The sequence below is a fragment of the Phyllobates terribilis genome, unplaced genomic scaffold (genome assembly GCF_046119375.1).
Source record: "Phyllobates terribilis strain yellow unplaced genomic scaffold, ASM4611937v1 Scaffold_33__1_contigs__length_13283291, whole genome shotgun sequence".
Lineage (NCBI taxonomy): Eukaryota > Metazoa > Chordata > Amphibia > Anura > Dendrobatidae > Phyllobates > Phyllobates terribilis.
Genome location: NW_027362793.1, coordinates 12,616,151 through 12,628,873, shown reverse-complemented (window position 1 = coordinate 12,628,873; position 12,723 = coordinate 12,616,151). Strand labels below are relative to the sequence as shown.

General features: G+C 41.6%; 1 protein-coding gene across 1 annotated transcript; it reads right to left on the bottom strand.

Annotated features, from left to right (window-relative positions):
* Positions 1–3,399: 3,399 nt before the first annotated feature.
* LOC141180613 (olfactory receptor 2A14-like) lies at positions 3,400–12,354 on the bottom strand. The gene is made up of 2 exons (XM_073660696.1): positions 12,318–12,354; positions 3,400–4,334 (listed from the first exon to the last, which is right to left on the bottom strand). Exons 1-2 carry the CDS (start codon positions 12,352–12,354, stop codon positions 3,400–3,402), a joined length of 972 nt encoding a protein of 323 aa, XP_073516797.1.
* Between the last annotated feature and the right edge of the window lie 369 nt (positions 12,355–12,723).

Sequence of the window (12,723 nt, the reverse complement as noted above, 5' to 3'; positions counted from 1 at the left end):
AACCACTGTGCTGCGGACTGAGGAGCGCCTGGAGGGGCGTAAGTAGGCAAACACCCGACTCTTCGCTAGAACTTCTGATGGTGGGGTTAGACTTGGCTCCAGATAGACACCAGGTGCTACTCCAAGACAGACCTCAGACACACGGCAGGTGACTACCAAAGGGGCAGGGAGCTGGAATGGCAGGTGTCAGCTGGGATGGCTGGTATACAGGCAGGTATGACAAGTGCAGACCGGTATGGCTGTTGAGTGTATGTGACTTAGCTGGGTGGATGCAGGGACTTATTATGCAGCTATGTATTTTGCTATTTGCTACTATTTTACAAATGCCTACATTTATGTATTGACTGAGAATATATAATAAAGGGAACAACCGACTCTTGGTTGGAGATTTCTAGAAGTTGCAAGTCTGTGTACTTTCTGTTGGTCCCACCAGCGCTGATAGAATTCTTGACACTTCTGCATGGCAAAGGCTACTCTGACTCCCTGTAATACATATACTATGAATAATGAAATAAATTACACAATACTGCTTACAAATCACCATGTTCCTAAGTAGAATAACAGAATGAGCACTTGCCCATTGTATTTCCTGTCATTATTGTTTTTGATCTTTACCATTTTCCATTTTAAGCTGCACGACCAGCTCTACCCCGACATACTATATCCTCACCCATTCCTCGTATACTTAGAGCCCTCGCAGGCAGGGTCCTCTCTCCTCCTGTACCAGCATAGATGTACGAGCATAGATGCCGAGCACGCCGAAAATACTCAGGCAGCACCCAAGTGTGTTCGTTGAAAGGGTTAACCGAGCACGCTCGCACAACACTAGTGAATATACAACTGGAATTAAATTTTACTCAAATGTAACAAAAATTTGCATTCTCCAAGATGCATATTTTTTTTTAATTCACTTCCACGTGGTTGCTGGCTGACAATTTTCTGAACAGTTAAGGACCATCAAAAGTTTAAAAAATAAAAAAAAATCCTTATTACCGAGAACCTTACCGTTCATCTATTTGCTACCCCCAACTTCTTACCATCGCCTATCCGGTCCTCGTCACATCTTCTGATCACTTCACCGAGTGCTGAATTCCCTGGGTCTCTCATGCTAGGCCGGGACTTCCGGCTCTGAAGAGGCTCGGAATGGTTCTTCACATGTGTGTACAAGGTCACAGTGCACGGCAGGTTCAGACAGGTGAGTGGTAAGGTGAGTATAAGGATTTTTTTTTATATTTTACTTTTATTATGCTCTGGGTTCTGGAGAGACCTTGAAGAGACATTAAATTCGCAGAGAGTAACTTCTCCGCAAATCAAATTTCTCGGGAAAATCTGAGCAAACCTGAAAATTAAAATTTTTCCTGATTCGCTCATCTCTAATGAGAGACAAAAATAAACAGAATTATTAGGTATAAACTTCTTCCCCTCCAAATAGAAAAAAATGTGCAAAGAGTAGATATAACAAGGCTCAGTTAATTTGTTAGATAAGGAGTTGTACCATTAGTTGTAACCACTGATGACAGAATATTTACCTTTGGAAAGCACTGTATAGCCACCCAATTACCCTACAGTGGATGCTGCGGGGGCAATTCTACATTATAGATCAAAGTGTTTTACAATTTAATTTACATTTTCTCTATGTTCACATATTAGTTATGCTGGCATTAGCGATGAGCAAATATGATGAAATTCATCTCACTGGATTCACCCAATTTTTTCTGGGAAATCAAATTTTTTCAACGTGAATCAAATTGCTAGTAAAAACCATTTATTATGCCTTAAGGTTTTTATTAAGGTTTTTACAAACTTCAGAATATAATAAATAGCGGGATTAAGAAATATAAAATACCATTCTCACCTAGCTTCTCTCACTTGTTCTGGTGCCACAGGTCACCATTCGGTCCTTCCTTAGCTTGCTTACTCCATTTTTTCAGTCTTTTTCCTCTCTTCACTCTTTAGTGCCTCCAACCCTCACTAGTAGTGATGATCGAATCTGCCAAGAATCAAATTCTCAAAATAATGTGGATTTTACAGAAAAATTCAACTTGCATCGAAAGTTATTCAATGTAAAATGGATGTCTCTTGTTGAGCTCTGGGGTCTAGAAAGACCTCAGAGTGTAATATATGTAGGATGTAATAAAAAAAGAATACTCATCTCACCACTCACAGCCTGCCATGCTGTCCTCCCCACATCTTCCCATCTAGGCTTACTTTAATCTCTGCCAGGTCTTCCGCTGATGACCAGGCCTCTGATGTCATTGCACATCATGTCATCGAAGTGCACATCATAACGTCGTGATGTCGTTGAAAAGGATGCGCACAACAGGGGAAAGAAAAAAGTAGTGGTGCGAAGGACAGGAAGGTGAGCTGCAGGACCGGCGGTACAGGTGAGTGATGAGGTGAGTATTATCATATAATTTTAAAGCTTTTACCAGAACTTTATGATTCAGCAAAATGGGGGCTTCAGCTTGCTGTTACATTGCTGAATGAATTTAAAAAATTCTGGAAAATTCATATATTTGAAAAATTCAAAGTGAATTCAATTTCACTCGAATACATTTGCTCATCTCTACTCAATAGGCCTCATACAACATCATCATCACTTGAGGCCTATTCAGGGTTAGATGTACCGAAGAGAAGACAGAAGAGAAAACTGGATCCAAAGGGAGAAAGGAAGCCAGCGGAGGACCGGACTGGGAGCTTCTGTGACAAGACAGTTGAGGGGCAAGGTAAGTATAACTTTTTTTTTAGTATTTTTTTATCTTTGCTCTTTCCCACTCTGCAAAGAATCAAGCAAAATAGCAGGTAGCCGGCAAATCCAATTTTTTGGTGAAATTCAAATATTATTTGCCTTAAAGAGGCTCATGTATGGCTCATTCTCCATTTCAAAAAAGAAAAGACAGCAAAGGCCGGCATTCTTTTTCACCATGACTGAATCATAAAGTTATTCCCAGGACAGGTGATGACTTGATTTATGCTGTGGGTCCATTTGCTAGAACCCTGCTGATCCCGAGAATGGGGAACTAAATTGTCCAGTTGGAAATGGAGTTGTGGCCAAGTACACACACCAACACTTAAATCATTGTCTATGGTACAGCTGGAAATAGCCGAGCTGTGTGCTTAATGTTCTCGGTAAGTCACATAGAAATTAATGTGGGAGTGCCGCGCATGTATGGCCATCATCTCATTCTAACAGGACATTTCACAGCCTCATCACTGATTAGATTTGGGTGATATATGTGTCAGATGATGAGTTTTATGAGCCATTTAAGGATTTTTTGAAGGAAAGAGTGATAAAGTAATGAAACATGACTGAGAATAACAGCAATTCCAGTGTACAAAAAGTTGACCTATGGTGGTAAATCCTTTAACGTCAATTTTTCAACGTAGAATAAACCTCCTTCATTTAATTTTCAATAACCTTCGACAGGCTCTATGGATTTCACTGCTGCGTAGACTATATATGAGTGGGTTGATCACAGGCACCACCGTAGTATAAAACGCTGACAAGATCTGCTTGATGGTCACTGTGCGGGTTGAGAATGGCATCATGTAATCCATTGAACATGTAGAATAGTAAGTTATCATGACAATGAGATGGGATAGGCAGGCAAAGAAGGTTTTTCTTCTTCCTTCCTTTGACTTAATGCGTAAAATCACACGGATTATTCTTACGTATGACAAAAAATTGCAAGAGAGTGGGAAAAATCCAAACAATGCAAGCTCAGCACAGACTAGGATAAAAAATGTATGGGAGCCACCACAGGATGCATAGAATACGTCAACGGCATCACAGAAGAAACTTTGAAGTCTAACGACCTCATAGAAAGGCAGTTTTAACAGTGAACCTAGGATCAGTAATGAATTTAGGAAGGCACAGACCCAGATCATCACAGCAATCAAGGTACAGATATTCTTATTTAAGATTTGGTTGTAGGACAAAGGATGACAAATCGCAATGTATCGGTCAAATCCCATGACAAAGAGAAGTATCACCTCGGCACTGGCGGATATAAGATAAAAATACATCTGGGTGAAGCACTGGTTGAAGGACACAAGGTCATTCCCAGATAGTAATATATGGAGAAGTTTAGGGATTACAACTGTGGAGTAGCAAATGTCAATGATGGATAAGTTACAGAAGAATAGATACATGGGGGTGTGTAGATGGACATCCAGACATATCACTGTAATAACTACGGAATTTAATGTAATTCCCATCAAGTAAATGAATGAAAAAATTCTTGCAATCAGAAGTTTATTGTAGGTTTTTGAGGAGAACGGCAGAATATGGAATGTTATATATGTCCCGTTGTCCATGAGACGTTGACACAAATCTGTGGAGAAAGAAGGTTTCAGAAAATAAATTCTACATCTGCAGCTGTGTCAGTGAGGATGCCGTTGTGATATTACTCTCTTTTCCCAGTGTACATTCTGACTCAAGACAAGGGAATCCCCAGTATCTGCAGTTTCTTCATATATAGTTTCTTATTTGCATGATGTGTGGTCTTTCATTGGATTTAAAGTTACAATCTGTAGCATGGCAGGCAGTAAGTTTAGCACTAAGCCATAGGATAAACAGCAAAAAATAGGAAGATTTTCTTTGTCTAAAGATTTAAAATGGAACTCTTCTACATAATGTGCTGTGAAGACCCAGGGTCTTCCGTGGGCGTAACACTACTCAGACAACACAGGGTGAGGGTAAAACAGCGTGGCAATACTTTATTGAACCACAAAGCGAACAATAAACACATAGAACAGTCCCAGCAAGTACTCAAGATGGTGAAACATTACACAGTCCTTACCCTTCCTTCTCCACCCGCATGGGATAGAACAGCTGCAATTTTGGAGACTTCCAGGGCCAACTACCTCAACCAGTGGCCCCCCACTTCTGGGGGGCCCCCACAGAGAGGAGGTAGTGTCAAGCTTAGGAAACTAGCAGTCCTTCGAGGTACAAGACCAGGAGACCCAGGGGTCCCACCCTGGCCTCTATGAGAGTTTCCATGGGGCCAGGTGACCGGTGGGTCCCTCCTGGCAACTCCCAAACAACATATCCATGGGGCCAGGTGACTTCTTTGTCCTCTCCTGATCACCTTTTTTTCTCCTTTTTTTGACATTACATTGTCTTAAATATAAAAATATAACATTGATCAATATATTTATATATTTTTTTAATACACAGAGAGGGAAAAACTCTTGCACTTGCACTTTGTGTCTCTGAATTCTACATTAAGGGGATATAATTTATATTAAAAATCTTGTCTTCAGCACTTTATTAATAGGGAATGAGTGCAATAGAGATAGATATTTGAGTATCTCGACACTGCTAATATAAAAGGAGAAAGCCTACCACAATAGCACAAGTTCGTGACTGAGATTTGACTTTGTGATTTTCAAAGTACCTGTTTTTTATATACAATTTTTTTTTTTTTAATGAATTGCAGATTAAAATGATTTAATTGTAATAATTGTGTTTATATCTTCCTTGGAAACTGGGCTGACTCAGCTTGAGTTTGTTTGTTGATATGATACCTTGAACCGGGAGTTGTAATCTATTGACCCTCCTTTTGATATATATATGAATACACAAACATGTACAAGACAATTTAAGCACAATAGTGTAATTTAAACACAATAGTGTATTTCTCTTGACTTAAGAAACCTAAACGTCTGGCTTATTAAGATTTTACACTGTATCATCACATGTGCATTGTACGAATATACAGGAAAACATCTCTTTATACCAGTAAATCTCTATGTAGCTGTACATCTTTATATACTAGATACATCACTATATACATATATTACAATAAAACAAAAGTCAGATATTTTTTTCCTATAAAATTACTTAAACAATAATACATTTTTTTTACAATAATCACATTTTTTAATCAACTTTGTAATAATAAAATGTTCCAATTCAGTATATACCATGAACATATTTGGTATTCCTGTAATAAGCAATAAATCCCTACAATATAGTGAAAAGATTATTTATGGTGATCAGTAAATGGGGTGACATTTTTTCCCCATTAAACTCGTAAAAAAAAAGTTAACACAAATGTAATGCTTTCATAAGTTTTCGGCAAAATTATACTTAAAAAAATAACTGTTTGTCCCTCCATAAAGAAATCCAATTATTTTCCACTTTTAATTCATTAACAATTGTAAGTAGAGATGAGCGGTGTTCGACTCGAACTGTTCACCAATCTCAAATTCGAGCTGTTTTGGGCGGTGTTCGAGTCGTTCGACGAACGCGAACGATTTGCAAAAAATTCGGCTGTTCGAGGTTATGTTCGATAACTGTTCGTGCACCAAAAGCGTGTCCTGCATGTCTGGCGCTATTTAGAGCACCAATCATGCAGGGATTGTCTGCCACTCACTGTAATGCCACAGCCATGGTGGTTGTGGCATTACAGTGATTGCCCAAATCGATGGGAACAGTGCTCACAGTGAAACATGAAAAGCTGGCAATTCAGCAGCGGCATACACCGGTACCCGACAATTTAGAACCGAAAGAATAGAGCTTCACACATAGATTAGATAGATAGAAACATGTCAGTCACCTATATCAGAAGTACAGTGACAGTGTTGGTTACTGTACTTGTCATTTAGTGTAAAAGATTTATTAAAAAAAATATTAGTGTTTTCGTGCACCGTCTCTTTAAAAAAGCCGGCCGGCAATTCAGCAGCGGTAGCCGACAATTTAGAACAGAAAAAATAAAGAATCACACATAGATTAGATAGAGAGAAACATGTTAGTCACATATATAATAAGTACAGTGACAGCGTTGCTTACTGTACTTGTCATTTAGTGTAAAGGATTTATTTAAAAAAACATTAGTGTTTTCATGCACCGTCTCTTTAAAAAAGCCGGCCAGCAATTCAGCTGCGGTACCCGACAATTTAGAATAGAAGGAATAAAGAATCACACATAGATTAGATAGATAGAAACATGTCAGTCACATATATATGAAGCACAGTGACAGTGTTGATTACTGTACTTGTCATTTAGTGTTAAAATAAAGGATTTATTTAAAAAAAAATTGGCGTGGGGTTCCCCATAATTTTAGGCTCTAGCGGAGGTTAAGCAGACGGCTGGGGCAGATGTTTGAAGCCTGGGAAGGGGGTAATACCCACGGAGCTTCCCAGGCTACTAATATCAACCCCCAGATGAATGCCTAACCTTTACTAGCTATTAAAATGGGGGACCCCGCAAAAAATTGACGTGGGGTCCCCCCTATTTTAATAGCTAGCAAAGGCTAGACAGACAGCTGGGGGCTGATATTAATAGCTCAGGAAGGGTGCCATGAATATTGGCCCCCTCCCAGGCTAGAAATACCAGCCGTCAGCCACCCCAGAAATGGTGCATCCATAGGATGCGCCAATTCTGGCACTTAGCCTCACTCTTCCCACTGCCCTGTAGCGGTGGCAGTGGGGTAATAAGGCTAGGGTTGATGACAGCTTATAATGCCAGCTGACATCAAGCCCAGGTTAGTAATGGAGAGGCGTCTATAAGACACCCCCATTACTAACCCCATAGTCAAAGTTAAAAAAACCACAAACACCCAGAATAAAGTCCTTTAATTGAAATAAACACACAATTCTTTATTGTTCTAAATTAAACCATACTTACAATCACTTCCATGCCAGCTGAAGCCAACGATCCCCTGCAATAAAAGAAAAATAATAAAGCAACATAATCCTTACCTTTCCATGGATCCCACGACAGCTTCAGCTCTGCTACATCGAGATGACAGGCTGGACTGCAGCAGAAAGCTGCCATCCAGCCTGTCATCCCGCAGACACTGAGAAGCGCAGGCTTGCTTGCGCTCCTCAGCGTCTCTCTGTGACGGCATCCAGATGAGCCGAGTTCATATCCAATGAACTCAGCTCACCTCATGCACGTCACTGACAGCGTGGGAAAATTCTCCTGCACTCAGCGCTTCAGCGTGAGAATTTTCCCACCCTGTCAGTGACGTGCATGAGGTGAGCTGAGTTCATTGGACATGAACTCGGCTCATCTGGATGCCGTCACAGCTAGACACTGAGGAGCGCAAGCAAGCCTGCGCTTCTCAGTGTCTGCGGATGACAGGCTGGATGGCAGCTTTCTGCTGCGGTCCAGCCTGTCATCTCGATGTAGCAGAGCTGAAGCTGTCGTGGGAACCATGGAAAGGTAAGGATGATGTTGCTTTATTATATTTCTTTTATTGCAGGAGATCATTGGCTTTAGCTGGAATGGGCGTGATGGTAAGTATGGTTTAATTTAGAACAATAAAGAATTGTGTGTTTATTTCAATTAAAGGACTTTTTTCTGGGTGTTGTGTTTTTTTTAAATACTTTACTAGAAATTCATGGTGGTCATGTCTAATATTGGCGTGACTCCATGAATTTCGGGCTTAGGGCCAGCTGATAATGCCAAGCTGGCCTTAACCTCTTTATTACCCAGTGAGCCACCGCACCAGGGCCCTGGATGAGTTGGGTACAGCGCCAGAAGATGGCGCTTCTATGAACGCGCCATTTTCCAGGGTGGCTGCGGACTGCAATTTGCAGCGGGGGTGGCCCAGAAAGCTTGGGCCTCCCTGCGCTGCGGATTCCAGCCCCCAGCTGCCTAGTTGTACCTGGCTGGACACAAAAACAGGGCGAAGCCCAACGTCAATTTTCTTTAAATTATTTCATGAAATAATTAAGAAAAAAAGGGCTTCCCTATATTGTTGTGTCCGGCCAGGTACAAATAGGCAGCTGTTGGTTGGGGGCAGCCCGTTCCTGCCTTCTGTACCTGGCTGGACCCAAATATAGTGCGAAGCCCCACGTCAATTTTTTTAAAATTATTTCATGAAATAATTTAAAAAAAAAGGCCTTCCCTATATTGTTGTGTCCGGCCAGGTACAAATAGGCAGCTGGTGGTTGGGGGCACCCCGTTCCTGCCTGCTGTACCTGACTGGACACAAATATAGTGCGAAGCCCCGCGTCAATATTTTTTAAATTATTTCATGAATTTCCTGAAATAATTTTAAAAAAATTGAAGTGGGGCTTCGCACTATATTTCTGTCCAGCCAGGTACAGCAGGCAGGAACGGGCTGCCCCCAACCACCAGCTGCCTATTTGTACCTGGCCGGACACAACAATATAGGGAAGGCCTTTTTTTTCTTAATTATTTCATGAATTTCATGAAATAATTAAAAAAAAAATACGTGGGGCTTCGCCCTATTTTTGTGTCCAGCCAGGTACAACTAGGCAGCTGGGGGCTGGAATCCGCAGCGCAGGGAGGCCCAAGCTTTCTGGCCCCCCCCCGCTGCAAATTGCAGTCTGCAGCCACCCCAGAAAATGGCGCGTTCTCAGAAGCGCCATCTTCTGGCGCTGTACCCAACTCATCCATGGCCCTGGTGCGGTGGCTCACTGGGTAATAAAGGGGTTAGGGCCAGCTTGGTATTATCAGCTGGCCCTAAGCCCGAAATTCATGGGGTCACGCCAATATTAGACATGACCGCCATGAATTTCTAGTAAAGTATTTAAAAAAAACACAACACCCAGAATAAAGTCCTTTAATTGAAATAAACACACAATTCTTTATTGTTCTAAATTAAACCATACTTACCATCACGCCCATTCCAGCTAAAGCCAATGATCTCCTGCAATAAAATAAAAATAATAAAGCAACATCATACTTACCTTTCCATGGTTCCCACGACAGCTTCAGATCTGCTACATCGAGATGACAGGCTGGACCGCAGCAGAAAGCTGCCATCCAGCCTGTCATCCGTAGACACTGAGAAGCGCAGGCTTGCTTGCGCTCCTCAGTGTCTCGCTGTGACGGCATCCAGATGAGCCGAGGTCATGTCCAATGAACTCGACTCACCTCATGCACGTCACTGACAGCGTGGGAAAATTCTCCTGCACTCAGCGCTTCAGCGTGAGAATTCTCCCACGCTGTCAGTGACGTACATCAGGTGAGCTGAGTTCATTGTCGGCTCATCTGGATGCCGTCACAGCCAGACACTGAGGAGCGCAAGCAAGCCTGTGCTTCTCAGTGTCTGCGGGATGACAGGCTGGATAGCAGCGTTCTGCTGCGGTCCAGCCTGTCATCTCGATGTAGCAGAGCTGAAGCTGTCCTGGGAACCATGGAAATGTAAGGATGATGTTGCTTTATTATTTTTCTTTTATTGCAGGAGATCGTTGGCTTCAGCTGGAATGGGCGTGATGGCAAGTATGCTTTAATTTAGAACAATAAAGAATTGTGTGTTTATTTCAATTAAAGGATTTTATTCTGGGTGTTTGTGTTTTTTTTAACTTTCACTATGGGGTTAGTAATGGGGGTGTCTTATAGACGCCTCTCCATTACTAACCTGGGCTTGATGTCAGCTGGCATTATAAGCTGACATCAACCCCAGCCCTATTACCCCACTGCCACCGCTACAGGGCAGTGGGAAGAGTGAGGCTAAGTGCCAGAATTGGCGCATCCTATGGATGCGCCAATTCTGGGGCGGCTGATGGCTGGTGTTTCTAGCCTGGAAGTGGGCCAATATTCATGGCACCCTTCCTGAGCTATTAATATCAGCCCCCAGCTGTCTGCCTAGCCTTTGCTAGCTATTAAAATAGGGGGGACCCCAAGTCATTTTTTGGGGGGGGTCCCCCATTTTAATAGCTAGTAAAGGCTAGGTATTCTGCTGGGGGCTGATATTATTAGCCTGGGAAGCTCCGTGGGTATTACCCCCTTCCCAGGCTTCAAACATCTCCCCCAGCCGTCTGCTTAACCTCCGCTAGAGACTAAAATTACGGGGAACCCCACGCCAGTTTTTTTTTAAATAAATCCTTTATTTTAACACTAAATGACAAGTACAGTAACCAACACTATCACTGTACTTCTTATATATGTGACTGACATGTTTCTATCTATCTAATCTATGTGTGATGCTCTATCTTTCTGTTCTAAATTGTCGGGTACAGATGCTGAATTGCCGGCCGGCTTTTTTAAAGAGACGGTGCATGAAAACACTATTGTCTTTTTAAATAAATCCTTTACACTAAATGACAAGTACAGTAAGCAACACTGTCACTGTACTTCTTATATATGTGACTGACATGTTTCTATCTATCTAATCTATGTGTGAAGCTCTATTCTTTCTGTTCTAAATTGTCGAGTACCGCTGCTGAATTGCCGGCCGGCTTTTTTAAAGAGACGGTGCATGAAAACACTAATATTTTTTTTAATAAATCCTTTACACTAAATGACAAGTACAGTAACCAACACTGTCACTGTGCTTCTTATATATGTGACTGACATGTTTCTATCTATCTAATCTATGTGTGATGCTCTATTCCTTCTTATGTAAATTGTCGGGTACCGGTGTATGCCGCTGCTGAATTTGCCGGCCAGCTTTTTTAAAGAGAGTGTCTTCTGAGCAGTTTGTCAGCTTTTGGACACCTTTAAAGGTGTTTTCTATGTGTTTCTATGTGTTTTTGTTTGCCTGCCATTGGTTTTAACGGTTTTCGACGGTGTTCTAAGGTGTTCGACGAACAGTTCTTCGAACATCCCGGTGTTAGACGAACCGAACCGAACCCGAACACTACGGGGGTGGCTCAACAGTAATTGCAAGTGTTAATTTGATATTGTTTTCTAAGTGCATCTGTAATGTAGAGGGTGAAAACTTTACTAGAGAATAAAGCAATGTTTACTACCTACCACACATACATATTTGTGTTTATATACAGTTGTGCTCAAAAGTTTACATACCCCGGCAAAAGCTTCGCTTTCTTGGCCTTGTTTCAGAGAATATGAATGCTAATAAAAAAACTTTTTCTCCACTCATGGTTATTGGTTGGGTGAAGCCATTTACTGTCAAACTACTGTGTTTTCTCTTTTTAAATCTTAATGACAACCAAAAACATCCAAATGACCCTGATCAAAAGTTCACATACCCCAGTTCTTAATACCATGTATTGCCCCCTTTAACAGCAATGACAGCTTGAAGTCTTTTGTGGTAGTTGTGGATGAGGTTCTTTATTTTCTCAGATGGTAAAGTTGCCCATTCTTGTGGGCAAAAACCCTCCAGTTCTTGTAAATTCCTTGGGCTGTCTAGCATGAACTGCACGCTTGAGATCTCCCCCGAGAGGCTCAATGATATTAAGGTCAGGAGACTGAGATGGCCACTCTAGAACCTTCACTTTGTTCTGCTGTAGCCAATGACAGGACGACTTGGCCATGTGCTTTGGATTGTTGTCATGATGGAACGTCCAAGTACGTCACATGCGCAGCTTCTGGGCTGATGAGTGCAAATTTGCCTCCAGTATTTGCTGATAACATGCTGCATTCATCTTACCTTCAACTTTTAACAAGTTTCCTGTGCCCTTGTACATCAGTGATCCACCTCTGTGCTTTATAGTAGGAATGGTGTTCCTTTCATCAAAGGCCTTGTTGACTTCTCTCCAAATGTAACATTTATGGTTGTGGCCAAAAAGTAAAATTTTGGTCCCATCACTCCAAATAACCTTGTTTCAGAAGTTTTGAGGCTTGTCTCTGTGCTGTTTGGCATATTGTAGGAGTGATACTTTGTGCATTTGTGCAGTAATGGCTTTCTTCTGGCAACACAATCATGCAGCCCATTTTTCTTCAAGTGCCTCCTTATTGTGCATATTGAAACAGCCACACCGCTAGTTTTCAGAGAGCCCTGAATTTCAGCTGATGTTATTTGTGAATTTTTCTTTGCATCCCGAACAATTTTCCTA